This window comes from Sinohyriopsis cumingii, chromosome 11, assembly GCF_028554795.1.
Source record: "Sinohyriopsis cumingii isolate HCF-2022 chromosome 11, ASM2855479v2, whole genome shotgun sequence".
Classification (NCBI taxonomy): domain Eukaryota; kingdom Metazoa; phylum Mollusca; class Bivalvia; order Unionida; family Unionidae; genus Sinohyriopsis; species Sinohyriopsis cumingii.
The window spans coordinates 68,392,896-68,419,096 of record NC_142971.1 but is presented as its reverse complement, the minus strand read 5'-3'; the positions used below and the strand labels follow the sequence as shown (position 1 = coordinate 68,419,096).

The 26,201-nt window shown below is 33.2% G+C and overlaps 1 protein-coding gene across 1 annotated transcript in view; it reads left to right on the top strand.

The window, feature by feature from the left end:
• The window catches only part of LOC149788630 (GDP-fucose transporter 1-like), a 37,753-nt gene extending 12,216 nt beyond the window's left edge, over window positions 1–25,537 (top strand). Inside the window, exons 2-6 of the mRNA XM_089974717.1 lie at window positions 2,780–2,840; window positions 5,990–6,130; window positions 11,281–11,397; window positions 15,233–15,341; window positions 17,037–25,537. Coding sequence (XP_089830843.1) covers window positions 2,780–2,840; window positions 5,990–6,130; window positions 11,281–11,397; window positions 15,233–15,341; window positions 17,037–17,575 — 967 coding nt within the window. The 3' untranslated portion in view covers window positions 17,576–25,537. The remainder of the gene's footprint in view (window positions 1–2,779; window positions 2,841–5,989; window positions 6,131–11,280; window positions 11,398–15,232; window positions 15,342–17,036) is intronic.
• Window positions 25,538–26,201: the final 664 nt, after the last annotated feature.

Genomic DNA, 26,201 nt, shown 5'->3' with positions numbered 1-26,201 from the left:
ATCCTTACACCATAACTATATATTATGCACTTGTAAGGCATGAAAGGACAAATTCCTACATACAGATGACATTAGCCCCAGGGTCCAGCATTACCCTCAGTGGTCTAAGTCCTTGGTTTGGTCTCACTAGAGCGCATCCCATTTGAGCGCTGCTCAGTGAGGCAGTGAATTTTTTTTTTCTTCTCATTAGGCGCAAAAATCTCACTAGATCGCATTCACGATAGGGCATGGAAAAAAAAAATTAAGCTCAACAAGAGTGAATTGCCATCACGTTTGATGTTATATATATATATATTATAATATGTACAAAAACGGCAGTCTCGTCACTATTAGAAAATAATTACTAGACAAACCAGAGAACCGTCAATACACATAATTTTATACAACTATTATACCTTACACCAGTTTATTCTTTTTTGGTACGCAAATAAACAAGTAGATAAAAAATGTAATGCAAATTAAAATATATAAAGTGGTCATTCCTAACACAAACACGATATTACATTGGTCAAGATCACTATAATTTAGGGACCATGATATAGAAACCAGTCGCAAGGCCTAGTGTCTGAAGAAGGAAGTATATGTCATAATGAAATATACCGGGAAGGAAAACAAAGAGACCAGCTCCAGGGACAGTATGAGTACGACACATCATAAAATAAAAATTCTGAATCAACCCATTTAAAATAAAAATAAAGTTACAGTTAACAAATGTGTTTTTCATTGTTCGCACTCTAGTGATACTAGTTCTTTGCGCTGTAATGGGATGCGCCCTAATAAGATTAGCTCTGGTAGGACAAAAATATTTTTTGCGCTCTAGTGTGATAAGCTCTAATGGTTTGCTGAAAAATGGCGTTAAACCGTACAACAACAACAACAACAACATACATTAGATACTATTGAGATTCCTGCTAGATAACAATCCTGACACTTACTGGTCACAAGAAGATAAATGCATGCACACACCATTGGAGTAGCTGTTTACTTCAGGGACATACCCAAGAGGCTCAGCCTTCAAGGTAAAGGTCAAAATAGAGTAGGTGTGGGGACATATCTTTGCAAACATAGAATTCTTCTTTCTGTATGCTCAATCACTAAATAATGCACAGCACAAGGAATTAAGTAGGAACAAAAATGCAGCTACTGGCTCCATGCAGCAACAGGTGCAGTCCCATTATGAAAGAACCATATTTCTTGGGAGAATCATGGTTTTTAATTATGATTTCCAGCATAAATTGAATAAAAGTATAATTTTGTGTTCTTAACAGTATGTATTTTTGTTACAAAAGTTAAGTACAGAAATCTATGATGTCCTAGACAAAATCATGTATGCATTCAGCTGACATGGGCTTCGGTGGCCATCGGTATCTAAAAGACAAGGGTTATTTTCTAGCCATTTAAATGTATGCAATAAAAGTTTGATAACTCAAAGACCAGTCACCGGTATATGGTATATATACTTGGCATCACCTTAATAACTCTTACTGAGTGTAACACATTGACTGTGATAAAACTAGAAACTACAGAATACGTGAAACAAAAACATCACTTTGACTTTTCTAAGTCTTACTGTATACATGTGGTGGGGATAGAGGTACAGATTTGTATTTGCAACTGATATTGATCCATGGGTGCATCCTTATCCCCAAGGAGTCACCCTTGGTCAGGACTTGGAAACCACTAAGAGCCCTACCCAATAAAATAATTGAAACACATATTGTACATCAGTTATGATATTTACATGCTTATTGAAATTACCCTCTAAAAATACCTAACCTTTCTGATCTTTACCACATTCTGAATTGTAATTTTTTTACCAGAATCTTATAGAATGGACGTTTCCATTAAGTAATATTTTTTTAAAAAAAGGACAGTTGTGACCAAGGTCAAGTAGAGGATTTTATAATCTTGTTTTATTATATACTTATTTTTTTCTCCGTTAACTTAACGTTGTCAGAATCATGCAATATTTTACGAGATTGAACTTGCGTGTAATTGATATTGCATTCACATACATAAAGGAACTACTTTTTATTATAAGCAAACAATGGATGCAGATGCCAGCATTTTTGACCTGTAAACAAATCATGTACACTCGCATAGTGGGCGCTTTACGTTTTGGTTGATTAAATTTGTTTCTGAATGAACTAAAGCAGATGTTTCCTGGACTGCCACATACCAGCTGATTTGGCACATTCCACGTTAACTTTTTTGATACAATGTTTTGGATTTAGGCTAGCTATACAGTAGATGCCAGGCAGGGTCCTTACAAATAACATGCAAGTGACAAGGCATAAACTTGTCTTCTTTGGCTGGTAATAAGAATGGCAAAAAAATATACTAACAGTTTGACATTCTGAATTTCCTCAAAATGTACTTTCTTAGTTCTGCAAATCTGAATTACAGGTTTTCAATCTTGATTACACATGTCAAAATTGTACTGTAATTTCAAATATATTCTAAGTGCAGTTACATCCTCCTTACTGCACTCAAAATGAAATAAGCATTACATTTCATAGCTTTTTTGGCGATAATACCTTTTGTACTTTTGGGGATTTAATTTACATAATTACTGTAATTTGTTTAAAATTTTCACTTGATATTTTAGGGAAATAAATTATTTGTTGCATTTTACAAAACTTGTTGGCTTTCACTCTTTTCTTATTTTTCTTTTTTGGTTTAAGACCATAGAGTTGTAAATGAAATAATCATTTTTATTTGAAAGTTGAAGCTGTTTTTTTTGGTGTAAATTGTACAGATGTATTTTCTTTATCCTCAGGTTTATCTCAATCTCCATGGTCTTCCTGAACAAGTACCTGTTGAGCAGCAAAGAGTTAGAGGTAGGACATTGTCCATCCCAGAAAAATAGCATTACTGTTCTTCTTTATCTCCATAGGTGATCACAGACAGGAAGAGCTCATGGTACTATATGGCCTGTTGTTCATCATCAGACATCTGTCCATCTGTTAGCACAGGGCTGTCTGTCTGTCCACCCTGTCTCACTTTTGGTGTGTTGCTTTGCCTTACAAAGCCAAACCAAACCAGTCGTACATTGTATCACATATACTTTTTGATTCAGCAAACAAAGCAAATATATATAAAAATAATTCCAGTCCAGTATCCTGGATTGTTTTATGTACCTTTATTCAATTTTAGTGAAAATAAGTTTAGTCGTTAGTTGTCTGTCTTTGGTAGATGTGCATACAGGTCTCTTTTTTTTTCTCTCTCTCTCTCTCTCTCTCTCTCTCTCTCAGAACTTATGGATTTGGTAAATGGTATTTTCTGTTGACCTTTATCTGATAATGAAATCTAAGTTTTTGATATTTGTGTGATGTTGAGGCACTGCGCTCCTGGACTATACCCCCCCCCCACTTGAATCAAAATCATTTCAGTCACAATTTGTTCTCCCTTTTTCTGTTATTCGCACGGTTTAATTGAAATTCTCACAATCACTGCTAGTTTTAAAATAATGACATTCACTTTTAGATGTAACGGTGTTGTGCTGCACATTTTTTCAGCAACCACTCACAACCAGCTCATTTTCTCACTGTTGTGAGTTAAACCTATGCTATATTTTTATTATTGAAGAGATATATCTGTGGCAATATATTAATATACTTGTTGCTTAGAATGCCTGTTTTGACTCTATGGTTTTAACTTAGTAACAGACAAGAGCAAAACCAACAAATTTTGTAAGAAGTCAACAAATAATTTATTTCTCTAGAGTACAAATGAAAATGTCAAGAAAAAGAACTTGACAGTGATGTGAATTAAATTCCAAATAGTCCTAAAAGTTCTGTCACATGATCAAAAGTATAGAGTATTCCAAATGAATTCCAGTAGTGTTCATAATTAATTCAATTTTGAAAGTGCTGATATAAAAGTAGCCTGAAGTTGTGTTGATGTGCTAACAGTCTTGATGTATCATAATGATATAGTACAAAATGTCTCTAATTCCAAAATAGCGATATAGTCCAAAAGTATTTTTGAGCATTTTGTAATTCAAGTGAATAATGTAAATAAATTCTCTCAAATACTAACTAAAACAAAACTAAAATTGATTCCTCTAAGGACAGATGTTAAGATAATAAGGAGTAAGACACATTAAAAGAACCAGGATGAGGGTAATTGTCCCATCAAATTCATGTGCAGAACATTCTAAGTTGTAAATGAGGTCATGTCTCTTACTTAAAATTTAGTAAAGAACATGTAAAACATTGAGTACACCAGATTTTTCGCAGGGGGGTAATACCAATGCCTGAACTCATATGCAGTTAAACATGTTTACCTACATGTAATAATAATAATCAGACATGGTTAAGTGATTTCGTTCTGAAAAATGCAGTATAATGTTTTTATCATTTATATTTTTTATGCTTTATATTGATGTTTAAAATGGTTACTTAAGTCTTTAAAGACATGTCTTTTAGCGTGACAGCAATTAAAAGCATTGGCATTATCAGTTAAAGTACAGGAGAGCAATAATTTTTATTGGGAACTAGATTTGACTGGATGCTTTTGTGGTCTGAGTAGAGTTTATTGGTCTGTACAAAAAATATTGACTTATGCATGAGATTCATATGGTTTGCAGCAGCAGTATCAAAATTTGTTACATTATAAAATAACAATGGCTGTGAAAAAATGATACATTCTCTCAGGATTCAGACTGAGCTCGAAATTTAATTAATTTGTTTTTAGAACTTGCTGCATTTAATACTTGTGATATTTCAACTTGTAAAAACCAGTCTATTTTAATGCCCACTAGCATATTTTGAATACAAAACATCACAAGCAAAAAAAATTGTATTTTGAATACAAAACATCACTAGCAAGGAATTTTGTATTTTTAATACAAAATATCACTAGCAAGGAATTTTGTATTTTGAATGCAAAACATTGCAAGCAAACAATTTTGTATTTTTAATACAAAATATCACTAGCAAGGAATTTTGTATTTTGAATACAAAACATCACAAGCAAGGAATTTTGTATTTTTAATACAAAATATCACTAGCAAGGAATTTTGTATTTTAATACAAAACATCACAAGCAAAAAAATTTGTATTTTGAATGCAAAACATCAAAAGCAAACAATTTTGTATTTTTAGTACAAAATATCACTAGCAAGGAATTTTGTATTTTGAATACAAAACATCACTAGCAAGACATTTGTATTTTGAATACAAAACATCACTAGCAAGAAATTTTGTATTTTGAATCTAAAACATCACTAGCAAGAAATTTCTTATTTTGAATACAAACATCACTAGCACGAAATTTTGTATTTTGAATACAAAACATCACTAGCAAGAAATTTTGTATTTTGAATACAAAACATTACTAGCAAGGAATTTTTTTATTTTGAATGCAAAGCATCGTTAGTAAGAAATTTTGTATTTTAAATACAAAACCTCAGAAGCAAGAAATTTTGTATTTTGAATACAAAACATCACTAGCAAGAATTTTTTTATTTTAAATGCTTAACATCACTAGCAAGAATTTTTTTTATTTTGAATACAAAGTATCGTTAGCAAGAAATTTTGTATTTTGAATACAAAACATCACTAGCAAGAAATTTTGTATTTTGAATACAAAACATCACTAGCAAGGAATTTTGTATTTTGAATACAAAACATCACAAGCAAGAAATTTTGTATTTTGAATCCAAAACATTACTAGCGAGGAATTTTTTTATTTTGAATACAAAGCATTGTTAGTAAGAAATTTTGTATTTTAAATACAAAACCTCACAAGCAAGAAATTTTGTATTTTGAATGCAAAATATCACAAGCACAAGATTTTGTATTTTGAATACAAAACATCACTAGCAAGAAATTTTGTATTTAGAATACAAACCATCATTAGCAAGAATGTATTTTTGAATACAAAACATCACTTCTTGTTAATTTTTATGAGCTAGCAATTTATTGGCATATCAGACTTTATGATTTGATTCTGTTATTTGTTTGTATTTTAATCTCTAATTCAGCTGGATGCCCCATTTTTTGTGACATGGTACCAGTGTGTAGCTACAGTTATTCTGTGTGCATTACTCAGCTTATGCTCCAAGATATTTCCAGGATTTGTCCAGTTTCCTGAGTTCCATGTCGACCCTAAGCTCTGCAGATCTGTGAGTCACATGTTATTGTCACTAAGCTTAATTAAATTTGTATAAACCATCATTTAAACCAATCATTGATAACAGTTGTATGTATCTTTGGTATTTATAGCAACTTTTTACATTGTTAACAGGGTTCTTAATAGATTTCCAGACTGAAGAGTCAGTTGATCCTTGACCCCAAAGTTTCAAGAGTCTAAACTAAAATCTCGAGAGTCAGTTCTTTTGGACAGTCATGAGCTGTGATTCCTCGTTATTGATGGAAACAAATAATTTCTTGTCTCCTGCTGAATAAAGAGAAATACCTGTTCAGTATTTTGTAAGAAATATACAATCTCATTTTTGTAAAAGTGTTTCTCTTTCTATGTTACTGTGTGTATATTTTGTATATGAAACAGTCCGAAGATTATTTTATGCTTTATTATATTTTCAACTTTTCAGCATATTCTGTTATCAACGGCTCAACTCATTTTATGTGCAAAAATATACCCATACAGCTATGAAGGTAGATATTATTCAGATATCAGTGATGTACATCACAAAATTGTCAGTTCACTTTTCCACTCGTCCATAAATTTTCTAACAGATTTTGGATATTAACTCTTCTTCTTCTACTCAGTGCTGACACATTTAAGAGAAATTATGGTACTTATAAATTCATCAGTGGATTCAATAATCAGAAAAGTAAAATTCCTTTCACAAGCTACAATTCTTTCTAGTATAATGGAATAGTGCAATTGTTCCTTCTACATTTATAAATTGATGCAAAATCTTTGGAGTCTCAGGGTCAGAAAATTCATCATAGGCTGCTTCTGAGAGAGACTGAAAAGAAAATCTACTTCTTTGCGCCATTATGATTTTAATGTTCAGGTGTATGCACTGAGTGTTATATCCATTCAGTCTTTATCTGAATGATCCATTAATTAAAAAGTTAGATGTTTTAAAGGTTTTGCTGATTTAAGCAAATTAATCACCAATAAAACACAATCCCATGCCCAAAATTGCCTTAGTGAGAAGCCATATATTCCCATTTTGTCAGACTGATTATAATTTAAAGTGCATTAAAAAAATGTTGATATTTTTTTAAGAAATGAATCCAGTGAATTCGTAAATGATTCTGAACTTTTAAACATCCCGCTAAATGAAGCAACTTGCCAATAAAACAATTAAAGTTGGTCCACTTCCACTGACAACTGGCTTTGGGAGCCATCATAATATGCTCCGTTCAGACCAGTTGATTATAATTTGATGTCCAAACATACCAGTGCTGATATTTGATCAAAAGGCAGTCCATTTGTCATAATTGTTTCCTCTTCCTCTGTTATAAACTTCAAACATAATCTCAAAGCAATCCAACCTAATTCAGTTGAATCCTGACTTCAGTGAATCTTTAGCTCTGCCCAGTTCATGTGTTTCTTCCATTGGTGCAATATTATTGGCCATCAAGGTCTAAACTATTGTTGAGCAGATGTCAATCAGTGCCACCTACAATAAATTTGTTATGGACAGTGTACTCTAGGTAAGAAAATAAGCTGGAAGTGAATCAGGGGTAATTAAGATTGATGTTCCAGCCAAAATCTATGTGCGTCAAAAAGATGTACAAGTCGAAATTTCCGTGCCTACAAAATGGGTAATTTTTTAATTCGTAGCATCAAAAACCCGAAGGTATGCATCTGTTGAAAACCCTGGTCTAGTGACAGACTTATGTTTTTAAAATCTTCAGAACTAATCTATCATCAGTTTTAATTTGTAGTAGATATTTACTGCCTTTTTCTATACCCACCACAAGGTGGAGTTCATTACGTTAAGTACTGGTAGTATAACTAATTTTCATGGATTCTGTTTTTTTTCCCCAAACCATGGAGTTAGAGACACAAAAACAAGAAAAATAGCCACACTGTTTCATTCCTAGAGATAAACAAAACTATTGATAAATCATCATTATTTCTATAATCTGGTTAAAAGTATTAGCTTTACAAATGTCTGCTTTATTTTCACCCTCTAAAAAGAATTTTACAGTATTTACTGAAAAGGAAAGAAATTAGGAAATCATCCTAAAATTGAAATTTAGATTTAAATTGATTCATTTAAGTGAAACTTTGTCAAAAGATTTAATTCCGTGAGAAAGCATGTCTCATTTTACCCATGCTTGCTTTGTTCCAATTAACAACATGACTGTAAAATATTAAAATTATTGCTTGAGGCACAGTTACAAATGAATGGAAGCTCACCCTCTTGAATGAACCACTGAATCATCACATCACTCATGTTAGCTGGTACAGAAATGTTTGTTGGGAAAATAATCCAGAAATTGTTGAATTAAATAGGTAGATTATTAGAGTCATCGATAATTAGGTTCTAATTTTCAAACATAGTGACACTGAGCAAGGGGCAGCAGGTCATATGTTTGGTTCATACATGGAATGATGACATCATCCAAAACAGACAGAGATCTAAGTTGAAATTTACCAGTCTTGACCACTGTGTTAAAACCATGGATGTCAGAAAGTATTTAATGGTGCAGCTGTGTGGACAGTATTGTAAGGGCATACTTTAATAACTGAGCTTATTGATGTTATCTCCCTTAGATGTTGAGTGTAAGTGATTTACCATTGAAACAACCATTGTTTGTTGTTCTCATAGTTTTGTTCTTTTGTATTCTTTATTTGGGATGTTTTTAGGAGTTAATCACCAAAATTAAGTTCATAAAACCCTTGACAGGAAAAACCATAATTTTAGGTACCCACAAACATTTTTTGTTGTTGATCACACTGCTTATAGAGAAATTATTAAGATTGACAAGGTTAAAATCTTTTGACTGGCAGAAGTTGAACATTGGTGTGCTCTATACTGAAAGTACAAATACACATTAGACATGGTGGATGGTGTTGATAGCACACTGGCAGTTGTGTCAATGGGCTTTGATGTGTAAGAGTTTTTATATTGCTAACATTTGTGGCTTCACTGTCCATACCCTTGCTGATAACAGTATTGGGCTTCAGTCTGATATGATTGGATGGTGACGATCCCTAAAAGCTGAAATGCATGGTGAAATCTGCATCTTGGATGATGCAGTCTCTGAGTGTCAGAACAGCAACTTTCTTACAGCGGATAGATAATTACAAGTATGATAAAAAGCTGTGCAGAATTGAGTCTGCAAGGCTTCAAGTGGAACCATGACCAAACATAGGGCTCTGTGTTTATAAAAATGAAAATTTTAAGTTTAAGGTTGCAAACAAGACCCTCCAACTGTCTGACAGTTTGTTCTGACAGGGTTCATACCCTGGCAAAATGGGGTGGGGGCAAAACACCCTTTTTACATCTACTTAGCTGTTTCAGCTGCATTTCAAGAGATGATTATGATAATTATCATTGTCATCTTCATCACAATCATTATTATTTTTATTATCATCATTTTGATATTTGTAAAAGTTTTATGGCTTATCATGATTTTTAAAAATTTAATGTCATTGACTTATTATGCATTATGAGGGGAGCTGAGGTCGCTCAGCTGGTATAGTGGTTGACTCCTAATCCATGTGTTGCAGGTTTAATACAGCCTGAGTTGGCTACCTCAGATTGAACTAGGGAAAGACATTCAACTCCCATTTCCTCGGCATGATGCAGAAAGTAGTATGTTAATAGTTCTGTTAAAATCAACAAACAAGGTCTGTGTGTCATTTATCAATTTTGTTTCTGCACAGTAACAGAAGTTGTGCACCATCTACAGTTGTGAATAGCTTGTACTTGACATATGGAAGAGTCATAGCAGTTATGGGGTGGGTGGGCAGGATACAAAGTTATGGTCACTGAAAGAAGAAAATTAGTTTCCACACAATAAATTGAATTCTCTACCATCTACAGTTACCAGGTTTTCAGTATCGCTTGCATTTGGTACACTGTAAAAAGATGAAGTCTAATAATTTAGGAGTGAGAAGTTCATAGTCAAGGTCACTGACTCGGTAAAAAGAAAATTGTTTCAGTACAGCAGTTCGAGTTCTCTACTGTCTGCAGTTACCAAACATTGGATGAATTTTACTTGGGATAAGGCAGTATATTGCTGATTTAGGGGACAGAAGATCAAAAGTCAAGGTTGCTGTGATAAAAAAAAGGAGAATGGCTTCCACGCAATAATGTTAGTTCTACATCACATACCTAGATTAAACTTTTTTGGTAAAAAAATTAAGGTCACTGAGACTGAAAGAAAAAAAAATGGTTTCAGCACAATTACCCATTAACTGTTACCAAACTTTGTAAATGACTCGCATGTGGTGTAAGGAAGAAGCCTGTTGAGATTAGGGTCAAAGGTCAAGGTTATTGTGACTGCATAATAACATTAGTTCTATGTCACAGTCGTGGACTAAACTTTGTGGATGAATGCAATTGGGGTGAAAAATAAGCCTTTTGATTTTGAGGTCTTAATTTCAAAAGTCAAGGCTACAGACAGTAGAAAGAAAAATTGTTTCTACACAATATCATTAGTCCTACATCACAGACCTGGGCTGAACTTTGTTGATGACTTCTACTTGGGAAAAGGAAGAAGTCTATCAATTTTGGAGGACAAAAATATCAACGGTCAAGCCCACAGTTTCTGAAAAAAGAAAACTGGTTTTGACACAAAAACCCATACCCTTAACCCTCAGTCATATTTCAATATTGTTTGTATGTTTTTGAATATTTTATTAGTATTCAATATTGTATTTTATCTGTTTATGTGTGATTTCTTGTGGCAGTCAGAACATCTTGGTCCAGTTTATTGTTTATGAGAAGAGAGCTTGCAATAAGCCTAAGTTTTTTAACAGTCATCTGTATCATTTGATGTGATGTTTTATGTACTTTATGTGCTGATATCTGAAAATAAATAATTTGTAAACCAATGTGACATTGCCTACATCATCAGATACGTTTATTGCTCTCTGGTTTAAACCAAGGTCACCTTGCCTGCATATTTAGATACTGGTTCACTTGTATAGCTCCCCTGTTTAACCAAAGTGACCCTGCCTATATCATGGTATACCTTGTTTGACTCCACTTTTTCAACCAAAGCTACTTATATCATGGTAAATGTGTTGGTCTCTCCTGAAAAAATTATTTTGAGTGACCACTGTAATCTGATATCCAATATGCATTGATGTAATAACGTACAATTACTGTATTTTCAGACTTTAACCTGCTCATTAGTGTTTGTTTCTATGATCACCTTCAACAACCTGTGTCTGAAGAATCTTGGTGTAGCCTTTTACAACGTTGGCAGGTCTCTAACAACTGTCTTTAATGTGGTATGTATAGGCTTAAAATTATGCTGCTATTTAGGTATATATATTAAAGGATTTCAACATTAACATTTCAATGTGTCTTTGTTCTACTTAACATTGCGATGTCCCTTTGTTCTACTAAACTTTGCAATCTGTCTTTGTTCTACTAAACATTGCAATGTGTTTTTGTTCTACTAAACATTGCAATGTGTCTTTGTTCTACTAAATATTGCAATGTGTTTTTGTTCTACTAAACGTTGCAATGTGTCTTTGTTCTACTAAACATTGCAATGTGTCTTTGTTGTGCTTAGCATTGCAATGTGTCTTTGTTTTACTTAACACTGATGTACCTTGCTTCTACTAAACATTGCAATGTGTCTTTGTTTTACAAAACATTGCAATCTTTGTTTTACTAAACACTGCATTGTGTCTTTGTTCTGCTTAACACTGCAATGTGTCTTTGTTCTACTAAACATTGCAATGTGTTTTTGTTCTACTAAACATTGCAACGTGTCTTTGTTTTACTAAACACTGCATTGTGCCTTTGTTCTACTAAACATTGCAATGTGTTTTTGTTCTACTAAACATTGCAACGTCTTTGTTTTACTAAACACTGCATTGTGCCTTTGTTCTACTAAACATTTCATTGTGTCTTTGTTCTACTAAACATTGCAATGTGTTTTTGTTCTACTAAACATTGCAACATGTCTTTGTTTTACTAAACATTGCAATGTGTCTTTGTTCTGCTTAACATTGCAAGGTGTCTTTGTTCTACTAAACATTGCAATGTGTCTTTGTTCTACTAAACATTGCATTGTGTCTTTGTTCTACTAAGCATTGCAACGTGTCTTTGTTTTACTAAACACTGCATTGTGCCTTTGTTCTACTAAACATTGCATTGTATCTTTGTTCTACTAAACATTGCAATGTGTTTTTGTTCTACTAAACATTGCAACATGTCTTTGTTTTACTAAACATTGCAATGTGTCTTTGTTCTGCTTAACATTGCAATGTGTCTTTGTTCTACTAAACATTGCAATGTGTTTTTGTTCTACTAAACATTGCAATGTGTCTTTGTTTTACTAAACACTGCATTGTGCCTTTGTTCTACTAAACATTGCAATGTGTTTTTGTTCTACTAAACATTGCAACGTGTCTTTGTTTTACTAAACACTGCATTGTGCCTTTGTTCTACTAAACATTTCATTGTGTCTTTGTTCTACTAAACATTGCAATGTGTTTTTGTTCTACTAAACATTGCAACATGTCTTTGTTTTACTAAACATTGCAATGTGTCTTTGTTCTGTTTAACATTGCAATGTGTCTTTGTTCTACTAAACATTGCAATGTGTCTTTGTTCTACTAAACATTGCATTGTGTCTTTGTTCTACTAAGCATTGCAACGTGTCTTTGTTTTACTAAACACTGCATTGTGCCTTTGTTCTACTAAACATTGCATTGTATCTTTGTTCTACTAAACATTGCAATGTGTTTTTGTTCTACTAAACATTGCAACATGTCTTTGTTTTACTAAACATTGCAATGTGTCTTTGTTCTGCTTAACACTGCATTGTGCCTTTGTTCTGCTTAACATTGCAATGTGTCTTTGTTCTACTAAACATTACATTGTGTCTTTGTTCTACTAAACATTGCATTGTGTCTTTGTTCTACTAAACATTGCAATGTGTCTGTTCTGCTTAACATTGTGATGAGTCTGTGTTCTACTAAACACTGCAATGTGTCTTTGTTCAACTAAACATTGCAATGTGTCTTTGTTCTACTAAACATGCAGTTAGTCTTTGTTCTGCTAAACATTGCAATGTGTTTTTATTCTACTAAATATTGCAATGTGTCTTTGTTCTACTAAACATTGCAACGTGTCTTTGTTCTACTAAACATTGCAATGTGTCTTTGTTCTGCTTAACATTGTGATGAGTCTTTGTTTTATTAAACACTGGTATCGCTCCAGTGGCCTAATGGTGAGAGCGTCCGCCTCAAATGCAGGAGGGCGGGGTTTGATCGCCGGCCGAGTCATACCAAAGACTTAAAAAAATGGTACTAAGAGCTTATTTGCTTGGCACTCAGCATTACGAGGTTAGTCTTAGGACTGGTCGGCCTGGTGTCAGGATAATGTGACTGAGTGGGACATCATGCTACATGTCTACGACATGATGCCCCAGCGCTAGACATCACTATAAACTGCCACACTGCAGACATCGTGGTGATATGACTGAAATTGTTTAAAATTTACATTAAAAATCCAGATCACACACACACTAAACACTGCAATGTGTCTTTGTTCTCCTGAACATTGCAAAGTGTCTTTGTTCTACTAAACATTGCAATTTGTCTTTGTGCTACTTAACATTGCAATGTGTCTTTGTTCTGCTAAACAGTGCAATGTGTCTTTGTTCTCCTTAACATTGCAAAGTGTCATTGTTCTACTAAACACTGCAATGTGTCTTTGTTCTCCTTAACATTGCAAAGTGTCTTTGTTCTGCTAAACACTGTGATGTGCCTTTGTTCTACTAAACATTGCAATTTGTCTTTGTTCTACTAAACATTGCATTCTGTCTGTCTTCTACTAAACAACATTGCAGTGTCTTTGTTCTACTAAACACTGCAATGTGTCTTTGTTCTAATAAACAGCAATCTGTCTTTGTTCTACTAAAGACTGATGTGCCTTTGTTCTACTAAACATAGCAATGTGTCGTTGTTCTGTTACGTGTATCTATAATTTGTATCAAATTGTTTATCCATAATTGTAGATTGTAATGATCATTTATAAACAACATTACATGGCTAACTTTTGTCTATGATTATAGATATTGTTTAATTATTATTTTAAGATAATGATCATTTGTAAGAAAAATGTTTACTTGAGTTTGGGTTCTGGACATTTACATGGAAGAACCATGGTCTGCCTAATGTTGGTCAGGTAATTTGCTAAAATGTAAGTAAACATGCCTGACTGTATTTATGAGTTTTGATGGGAAATTTCATTGGAAATTACCTTGGTCCAGGATATTTTGTTGTGTCATAATCAGGTTATAGTCTGAATATAAGGAAGAAGTAAGCCTTCATTCCTATCATAATATCAGTGTTTTAGTTGTGTTCTGTTATCATGAGAGGAATCATTTTTTAAAAATATTTGTTGGAATTACAGAGTGCTTATTGACTGTTTTGGACTAAAGCGCTATATTGGGATTATTGTGAATTTATTCAAGGAAAATCTGGATTATATCATGGTGATATGTCAGGACTGTTGGCACATCATCTCATCGAACAATATTGGCACATCCAGTGCTGGAATTTATTAGAAACACATTATACTTTTGGACATGTGATAGAACGTTTAGGAATATTTGAAATTTAATTGACAATACTGTAAGTGACCTTTAAATTTTCACTTTGCATTCTTGAGAAATAAATTTGTAGAATTTTACTAAACTTGTTTTTTCTTTTTTTTTTTCTTTCTTTAAGGCAATAGAGTCCTAGCAGTTCTAAAAACATTGCAATATACCTTTATGCTTCTAAGCATTATGTGTTTTGATCAACTAAACACTACAATGCGTCTTTGTTCTACTAAAAACAGCAACATTTCTTTGTTCTTCTAAATATTGGAATGTGTCTTTTACTAAAAAGTACAATGTGTCTTTGTTCTACTAAACAGTGCAGTGTCTTTGTGTTCTACTAAACACTGCAATGTGTCTTTGTTCTACTAGAATTGCAATGTGTCTCTGTTTTGCTAAACACTGCAGTGTGTTTTTGTTCATTAAAACATTGCAATGTGTCTTTCTTCAAGTTACACCTCTACTTTTATTCTACTTTTTATTTTTTATTTTAAAAACTATTGCAGGTGTTTACATATGTGATGCTGAAGCAAATGACATCTTGGAAAGCCCTGGTATGCTGTGGTGTGATAGTAATGGGCTTCCTCTTGGGAGTGGATCAAGAAGGACTCACTGGTCAGTTCTTACAGCCTGATGTGGGGTGGGGTATTATGTTGTAAACAAAATAATTTCAGTGACCAAAGAAGTTTAGATCAGAATTCAAACAAAGTAATTTTACAGTATTTTTCTCACATTTAGATGACAAAGGCAGATGATGTAATATGAATGTATTATAGTCTCAATTCTATATCAAGCAGTACTGAAAATGTTAGAGGATTGAAGATCATAACATTTACAAACTTGAGTTTGAGCTTGATATTATGTGTCAGCCAGTCCTAAAGAAATTAAGGGTTATTTTTGTATTAACTGAAAGTTGACCCACATTTTCAGACTTGGTAGTGTTGCAATCTCTTGGCCAAAACTAGTTGTTTTATTATTTATTGTTTATTGGCAAATCTACATATGGTAGGTTATGTTGTGCCAAGGCTGTTGGAGTCGGGTGCCAGGCACAGGGAGATACCACATTGACTGATGCATCCGATCTGGGCAGATTTCCAACATGCACCATTCTGGTGTCCAATCCAGAAGACTGATAACTCAGTCACCATGACTCCCCATGGTATAGATTAAAGTTATACTGATGTGTCTTAAAGTATATTGTTCAGAATCATGCTAACAATTAGAATAAATTCTGTAATAAGTTGTCATAATGCTAAATTACTATACTATCTTAGTACTTCTATATAGGTTATCATTTACATGCATGGCCTGGAAAATAGGTAATTACTTGTGGATGGTGATTTGAAATGAAATATATCCTTTACAAATTTGGTGTTTTTGGAGGGAAAAAAGGATAATTTCTGATTAATGTCTATTTATGCTGTGATTTGTCTCATGAGCAATAAAATCTATATTTTGATTCAATGAAATGTATGGTTATGTAACGGCAAAGAAATCACAAGGGAGACAACTACATTCTGACCAAAGATAACTATAGGAATGCAGTTCACTCCTCAATAAACAAATTGACTCTTCCATAGGTCATGGCTACATAAATAAATTTGATGTAAACAGACAGCCTGTTTTGGCATATATTAAATGAGATGTGATATGCTGTAGGTTGATTTGAATGATGTTGATGTACTTCATTTAAATACACTGTCCTAAAATTCACTGTGCTACAGACATGGATATCATTAACAATGTTGTCCCGAATGAGCTATACACTGATATATTTTCTTGATGATATCATATACATGATGTTTAAGTTTGTTATATGACTGTAATATTGCTAATTCATCTGTTATTTGTTGTGATGTGGATAAATACTTTCTCGTGACAATATTTTGGATTCATGATGGAGTTATTTCCCCAGAACTAACATTGTTCATTGGGTCTTTACATTCATGGTTTGTAGAAACCATAAAATCCATGAATGGTTGTACCCCATTGAAAAACTAGTTTATTTACAGTATGCATACCAGTGTGCATACTTGTTTCCTAGTTGTGATTCATCAAATTATAGCAGTCCTAAGTGGAGTTTTATATTAAGATGGTTTATGTTTTAGATGGTCAGAATACACAGCAATAAAGAAAAATGCCAGGACATGTTACCTGATAGCAGGTTTAAGTAGTGCTTTTTCTTCTTGAGGTGTACAACATACAATGTGGGAAATTATAATAATTTTAAAAGTACAATTGTATAGTTATAGAACTTTTTAGTTCGTTATATAGAAACTTTCTTTTCCATGTCAATTCTGATTATTTCAGGAACACTGTCATGGAGTGGTGTGGTATATGGAGTGCTTGCTAGTGCCTCTGTGGCACTCTATGCCATCTACATGAAGAAAGTCCTGTCCATTGTTGATGACAATGTCTGGAAATTGACCCTGTACAACAATATCAATGCTTCATTTCTTTTTCTTCCCCTTATCTTATTCTCAGGAGAAGCTAGCACGATCTACAATTTCCCACTTCTTTTCAGTTCTAATTTCTGGTTTCTAATGACCATGAGTGGAATATTTGGGTTTTCAATAGGATATGTAACTGGTTTACAAATCCAGTTTACTTCCCCTCTAACGCACAATATTTCTGGCACAGCTAAAGCCTGTGCTCAGACTATAATAGCCTGTATATATTACCAGGAAGTTAAGACTTCGCTATGGTGGTTAAGTAACTTCACTGTTCTAGGAGGGTCTACAGCCTACACAGAGGTGAAGAGGAGGGAAATGAAAGCACAGCATAATAAAGATGTAGAGGCACAGAAACATGACCAGCAATCTGATGATAGGAAAGAGTCATTGAAATAATTTTTATGTTCATTTTAACATTCCAGCTTTATTTTGGCATAGATATTAGATGCACTGTTATAGGTTCCATTCTTTTTCATGTTCATTGACCAGATACAAAGTATATATTGATCTTTACAGTGCATATATAATACATTGTGAATAATTGTCTTTCTGCACTGTTTTTATGATGAAATGTGTGTAATATCCACCAAGGGGACCATCAAGAAGTGGTCTCTTTGAGCAAGTAGACTTTATAAATAGGTAATTTGGTATATTTGATAAATAATCACATGCAGATTTTGGATCTTTATAGTCTGTAGTCGTGTCCTTATGAATCATGTCGCACCTCCCATCTTTGAAAGTATTTACCTGGCAAAATTACAATCTAGCTGAATATTTTATAATCTCTTCATAACTTACAAACTTTATAACTTTGCAGACTTTTGTAATCTGGCAAGATAAAGTCATCAGTGGTGAACACAGTGTTAAAGTCATGCCCATTTGTAGGAGATGGAGCAGCCTTATTTACATCATAAAATCAATGGTTGCAGATGCTAGTACATGTAACAATAAAAGTCAGTACATCTATGTTGTAATCACTGCAGGATACTAACTACTAAAGTGGATAAAAATAAAGGGGACAAAATTACAGTAATAAATTTCTGTCATGGAAGTAGATTTAGACTTTATTATTTTTTTGTTGTATGCCACACATTAAAAACTAATGCAGTCGGAATAAAAATATCTTTATAATATTAATGTAAAATTAATAATTATTAACATATAAAATTGTCAGGTGCTGACAATATTTCAGAGAAGTAATTTTTTTAAAGCATAAATGTCATCAGCAAAAGCTGTGGCAGTGAAAATTTTAGATTCAACAAGGATGATACATTTAAAGATATTTTGTTGCAGTTTATCATTTATTTATATGCCTGTCATAAGGCAGAGTGAATTATGATGTTGACTGTCTAGCATCCACACAGTTTGTTCACCTGTTGCAAAATTTCATTTTCTGTACAACAACAAGCTGGCCATCATCAGCACTTCAATGACTTGCGCTTAGAGTATTAACCTATTGATTTCTGGGTATGAGGTCAAGGTCATTTTCTAAAAGGAGAAAAATGGTTTTCAGACAATAACAGTTCTCCACTTTCAAGTTTTACCAGACTTTGTGGATCACTTGCACTTGAAGGAAGAACTTGATAGACGTTGTGGACAATGGTTGAAGGTCAGCTTCATTTTGACTGAATGACAAAAAAATGATTTCTGCCATTTTACCAAAGTTCACCATTTAAAGTTACCAAAATTAGTGGATGCTTTGCAGATGGGGACCAGACCGCCCCGGTGGCCAAGTGGTTAGAACATCTGCCCGGATGCAGGAGGTTGTGGGTTCGATCCCCGGTCAAATCATAACAAAGACTTGTAAAAATGGCACTAACAGCTGCCTTGCTAGGTGCTCAGCATTAAGAGGTTAGTGTTAGGAATGGTCATCCTAGTGTCAGGATAATGTGACTGGGTGGGACATCATGCTACATGCCTGCGGCATGATGCCTCAGTGCTAGACATCACATTAAACTGCCACACTGCAGACATCATAGTAATATGACTAAGAACAATTTATGAATAAAGAAAAATAGTGTGGTCATAAAATATTTAAGTACTTTGACCGAAGTTTGTATAGGGCTTAAATTAAAGGTATGTAAGAGTTTTTTGACATAGAGGTGACGGTCACTGTGGTTCAAAGAAAAACTGGTTTGGAAGAATAAATCTTGGTCTTGAGTCAATACCTTGACCAAACTTTGCAGATGGCATGCACTTTGGGTAATAAAGACACCTATTGATTATGGGGTATAAAGGTCAGAGGTCGCTGTCATGACAAGTTTCACTGAAACCCGTTGGCCTGTAATCTTTAGACTCAGCTTTATATTGCCTACATAGGGGACTGTTGAACATTGGGTGCATGTAAAATGTACGATCAAAGTACCATTCATTTGTTTCATGAAATACACCAGTAATAGAATATTGTAGCATTTAAACAGTGGTCCTTTTATGCAGGTCATTTCAAATACAGGACTCTCTCTCTCTCTCTCTACAGTTTGTTTGCATACTGTGATGTATATTAATGGTATGTACATAGACTGTGTAATGTATGAATATTATGTACACAGTGAAACAGCATTAGTAACCAACTATGTAAGTTGGTTGGTCAGTTGTTTTTTATGGGGACTAGTGCATTTCTCATAGAAATACTGAGGCAGGCAGCCTGTGCTTGGCAGGGTAGGCATCAAACTCCTGATCCATTATCAATTAAGCTACCAAACCTTACTATCACCTACATAAACAATTACCAGATGTGTATGAACATACAATTTTTGTAATCCCATTTATACATAAATCAAGTTTTATTTACCTGCATTATAAAACTTTACTGTTCATAAAGACCACATCTAAATGGTCCTCTAAGTGTTCATAAAGACCACATCTAGATGGTCCTCAAAGTGTTCATAAAGACCACATCTAGATGGTCCTCCAAGTGTTCATAAAGACCACATCTAAATGCTCCCCTGAATGCTTATTATACACTAGTTTGACTTTATATATAAGGAAGTCATTAATGTTGATCATTTATATGTAATAGAGTCAAGGAAACGTTAAGTTGCAAATATTCTGTAGATTGTGATAAATTGCTTGAAAATTCATGCTACATCGTGTTCACTGAAGTTTTAAAGTTAAAACCCGATGTCATTTTTTGCCATGTTGTTAAATTATTTATATTCATTTTCAAAGCTTTGCCAGTCTGTTGGCTTGGAAATGGAAACCAAACAATAAACAAAATATATTTTTATAGGCGGAAATATTTTGTAGGCTTTTAGATGGTTGTAAGCAAGGGTGATGGTTGGACACAGGAATTAAAGTCAGGAAATCTGTACTGGGCAATATTTTGTAAAGCCTGCCTTGATGGAGCTCTGCAAAGTGATCATCTGGTGCTCACATGGATATCTACACTGATTCTTCACTACATCTGAAAGTCAGTCAATGTTTTAGAATAATCAAAATGTTTAAGTTTTTACTTTCCTTTTATTTCAGTATCGTTTCATCCTGCCATCTTTGACGGATTTGTAAAATAGCTTGGGGGTGAAGTTGAGATGCAGGCTCTAGATAGCATCTTGTTGGTGATAAGCAAGGGTGGTGGTATAACATAGTATTATATAGTAAAAGTCACATGGGTCATGTAAGCACATCTACTAATATAAATTGAAAAATTAATTTTAGTTTTAAAATTTAATCGTAATATAGTTATGACAAAGTTCATTCATTCGTGAATTGTGAATGATCTGCACACTGATTGTCACAACAAAATGTCTAGACAAAAATTATTGATCGCTATGGGATTTTTCAATGGCAGTTTGGCATCAGACTAGGTAAAGAAAGTTGATGTTGGATTGTGTGAACAAGAAGTCACATGCATTTTCATTCATCTCTTTTATGGATGTTCAGCTATGATTAGGATAGAGGAGTAAGGTACAATTTTTTTGTAAGCACGTTTTATTTTTAACTTTTACATATGACATTCCAAAATTCTAATTCAGCATAATGCAAAATTTAGCTAAAATAAATCGGACTTGCCAGTATCAAGGAAGATATTTGTTTGAAATAATAGGTATTATGTGTAAACTGAAATATAAGACATGAATACCATACACAAGATATATATATGAAGTTACTTAATTGTTCCCAGTTTATTGGACTTATGTGCCATGTTTTATCCTGCCAGTGTTTTCCCAAGCTTTGTTTATAAATGACGACATTGTTGCGTCTTTGTATATATTTGTGGTACAACTTCTTCCCAAAAGGAGTCGCTTTCTCTATTGCATCATGTTGCCCGACAGAAAATGGATAGAACAGATTCACTCAGCTGGGTGATGTGTCTAAAAATGTAAATGTATGCTATTAATGAATTTGCCATAAAGCATTTCTCAAGGAATTTATACAATAATCTTCAGTGGAATTTAGATGGACATAAACAAAAGAAAGTGAATAAATACCATTTAAAGGCATGTTTAATCACATTCTCCAACAAGACACCCTTAGCTGCATAATGCATACATGACATGTGAGTTGTTTTATAGTTGGTTTGTACTGTAACTTCATTTTTGTCCGATGCCAAGTTTGAAGCTTTTTCTTGTTCGTATAGGACAGGGACATTCCTCCTTTTTTTGATGGGGCAAAAACATAAAATGCTTAAGCTCAAATGAGCAAGGACACTTCCTTATCACAATTATGCAGTTTTCAGAAGGACTTACTATATGACCTCAGGCTGCACAATGTGATAGACTGGGCTTCAATGGGTCTGTGGACCATGGGTTTGACATACCATTTTAGGAAATCCACAAGTAATAAACAATAGTACAATGAATTCACTTTAGCGGTTACCTACTTTCATGAATTTGATGGTTGCTGCAAAACAGAAATTTTAATACTTCATGCCCATAAATTTAAGTCTATGTTTTATAAAATTACAAATTTATGTACTTCATGTACATTTTTATCACTTTCTGAGGTGACATGCCCATAAATTCAAATCTACTTTCTTGAGTGCTAACATTTGTTTCTTGTATTGTAGCATTAACCCAGCAATGTATTTTTATATTTGAGCCAGCCAAGTTAAAATATATAGAGGGCTGTAGTTTTCATGGTATTATTCTAAACATATGATTAGGTCCCAGTGGGTATAGAATCATTGGTGTAGCTGTGATAATTACAGAAGTTTGAGCTCCTTAATGTTTGTGGCTTTCTGCCTTAGAAGCTTCCATTTGATTTGAAGCCAAGCTATCAGAGGACAGTCATGTTGTCTTCATTGGTCTCTCGTACACCCTGGTAGAGTCATATTTATTTAATGGAGGTTTTGGTTGATTTTGACAATTTTAGAACAGATTCAGACAGGAATTGAAGTGTATTTAATAAAGTTTAAAATGTACTTCATATATATATATATATATATATATATATATATATATATATATATATATATATATATATATTGAAATAAATTTAAAATGTTACATTTTATGTTATAAGCATGTTTAAATTTTCTTATAATGAAATTATGAAAATGTATTAGATACTGAAACAATGTTGTATTTGAATATTGAATACTGTATAGCACCTGCAAGCCCTTAACGATTAATGTAGTGGCTTTATGTGGTGAATGGATCACTTCTATTCAAAAATATTATTTTGGGATCTTTCTGGAATTAAAGGTATTGGAAACTAAAAACATTTCATGTTACTCAGTTTGGTGATAGGTGGGGAGCGGAGTCTATTCTGTTTTTAATATGCTATGATGACCAACCCAATTAAGGATTGATATATGGTTGTCGTGTTTGAAAACGTATCTTCATTTTTTCCTAATAAACCATGCATTTAAACTGAAGCAGGACCTTATTGTAACTTCTTTAAATGCAAGTTACTGTAAATATATTTGAAATACCACCAACATTGAAATGCGTATTATTATTAACTGTTCTTGTGGCACACAATTTGGAATACATTAACATTGAAATGTATATCATTATTATCCCTACTCTTAGATACGTAATATTTTGGATTGTTATTATTATTCCTACACTTTGACATATAATGTTGACTGTTGTTATTATCCCTACACTCTAGCTTTTGGGCGCAGGGAAGGGGGACATAATTTGGTCCTTGTTATCATTATATGCATGACCTATCTAAAATGACACTTTTAAAAGGATGAAAAAATTGTATGCATTTTTTAAAACTGCATTTAATAAACCTCCAAATATAGACTGGTTCCTCAGCTTCTGAAGCAATTAGTTGCCTGTGACAGTATAATATGCTCTTATAGTTTCTTTGTTTACCATATTGCTTATTTTAAAAAATATGGATAATACAGTCAGTATGTAAAATGATGGAAGTTTCTCTGCTTGTTAAACAGGTTTTACATTGTAACAATTTAATTTGCTTGGGTGCTAATTGTTTGATGCAATCTGTTAGTACATTTAAGGTATTATTTTGTCACATTCAATTGCCATTGACCCCTAATACTACATTGATTGTTACCTTTATGTGACTTGGTCAGAATACGTTTCTATCATATACCAATAAATAAATACCCAGTCATGATAGCTTAGGCAAGTCAGCATGATCCACTTTTCATCACAATTGTTGGCAATCACTATGGTTATTGAACTGTATTGTCTTTGAGCAGTATTTTCCGTTAAGTAACATCATATTTAGACTTCAGGACACATTTAAGATATTTTACTCTATGAAATCCCATAAACAGACCCAGTATGTAGCTTTAAGAGTCGGATGATTTCTTGTATTTATATTTTATCCGTTGTCTGTTGACTACTGTATAGCATAATGAGTTATATTGAGAGAGAGAGAGGGAGTGATGCTTTATATTAATAACTTATGTCTAGAGAACATTTTACAGATCAGGATGAGTGTAAAATTTCATACACTTAATTTACTGTATTAGTATTCTGGCAAAATTCAAATAAAACTGTAGAAAAACTAAGGTTTATTTTTCACTCATTGTTTTTCAAAATGTCTTCCATGCATCCACATGTATTTTCATACTTTTTACTTTGCAGTTTACTCGAACATAAGCCATGTGTTCTGTTTATTCCCAGAATCTTACCATAAAGGGAGATGATATTTAGTTTTTTATTTGCCATTCAAACCAGCATCAACAAAACTCTGTACCAGGTATGTGCCCACTTTGGTCATTACATTGTGTATTTTGATCAACTGAATTCATTTCAGCACAGCAGAAAATATATTGTAATTGATTTGGACTGCCAGTAGGACTTTCATTTCATTATTATAATTTAAATATGGCAAAATATTGAATAACTAGAGTAATCAGGTTTTTTTGCTCCACAGAGTTAACTAAAAATGACAAAGTTAAAAATAATATCAAAGTTATTTGAAACAACCGCTATAAATGTATTAGAAATGAACAAAACACATTCACACCACACTGATCATGTATTCCAGCCACAGTGGTCAATGGTCAGTGGTTACAGGTGAACAAACTCACCTTTACAATGTTGTGTTTAAGGAGTAAATTCAGAAATGTATGTGAATGTTTTAACTTAGTAAATTATTCAATATTGTGACCTATTTGTAGTTATAGTAAGATTATATGGGTACTACTATCAGCCAGAATTACAATTTATAGTTTGTACTGCGCTGATTTGAAACCATACAGCCAAAATACTAAGTGCAGCAACCAGAATTGGAACATAAATATTAAGGCTATACATTTCTTGAATTGCATTTTAATTTTACGTATCTGTGTCAAATGAATTTTAATTTGTAGAATGTTATTTATGTTTAGATTGCTGTAAAGTTTTGCTGATTTTATTTGGATACAGATTTCTAATTGATAGCTATTTTAAAAAAGTTGTATTGGTGTTCTGTGGGGCTAAGTAGTCAAAGGTACTTGCCATTACAGATCGCTGACATCTCACTTATGTCCACATATCTTCAAGTCTATGCTTGGCCAATATGGGTAATTGAGAAAGCTTGCTTGTAGTTTCCTGTGGGTTTGAGGTTCTTCATGGGGTCTTCCTCACCAAATATATTGGCTGCCATGTGTAGCCAGTGATGTTGTGAAAAATGTCAATTAACTCACACAACTGTCATCTAGAGGTTTTAAGGTTTACAGAGAGCAAGTTATCTGGGGCTATGCAGTAAGTTTAGCAGCTACATCTGCTATTCTGTTCATTGAAATATTAAACCCAACATATATTAACTGTTCAGTTATTGCTTGTTATTCTGGTATTCTATAGTATATTTTGTATTGTCATATTTGTGTTATAGTATTTTTTTTTCAGTCTTTGAGGATATAGTATGCTGTGATGTGTGAGTTAATATTTTTGATATTGTTATGAGAGATTTTAACATTGTGGGACACAATAAAAACAACAGGTTACTGTATTGTCATCTTTCTTTTACTGCATACCCATTTAAATTTGATTAGTTGATCTGGCATTTAATACAAATGCTCAGTCCATATTTTCATATCGCACACCTAGATTTGAACTATTTTGGTGTTTTTACCAATGTCCTTTAATTATTTTCTTAGATGCATCATATCAGACCTCAGTAAAATTCCCATTTGTTTTGAATTCGGTTCACAAATTAATGATCAGTATATTTGAAAAACTTGATATATTACAAATAAAAAGTCAAAGTCATGTTTTACTTTTCCAAATTGAAGAAAGAATAAATCTCAAATACATTTTTGATTGATATGATGGACTCGATCTACCCATATTCTACATTTTACTTGTAGTTGTGTGTGTATATGTCTGTCATTTGAATCCAGATACTTAATTTCCTGCTAATACACTCAGACTAACTGATGAAATACTCTAAGCTGGGAAACATTGATAAATGCTGGACATGTCCAGAAGTATGAAGTTTTGGTAGACAAATGGCATAAATCATTTTGATGTTTCTAAAAAGAAACTTGTATCAAGTTTGAAAAGTACTTTAGCAGAGATTTGCATTGACCTCATACCTGAGATGATCAATTCAGCAGGTATAAAACTGCCTCAACCAAGTTTGGGAAAAAAATATTCAATTTCATGGGTAAAGA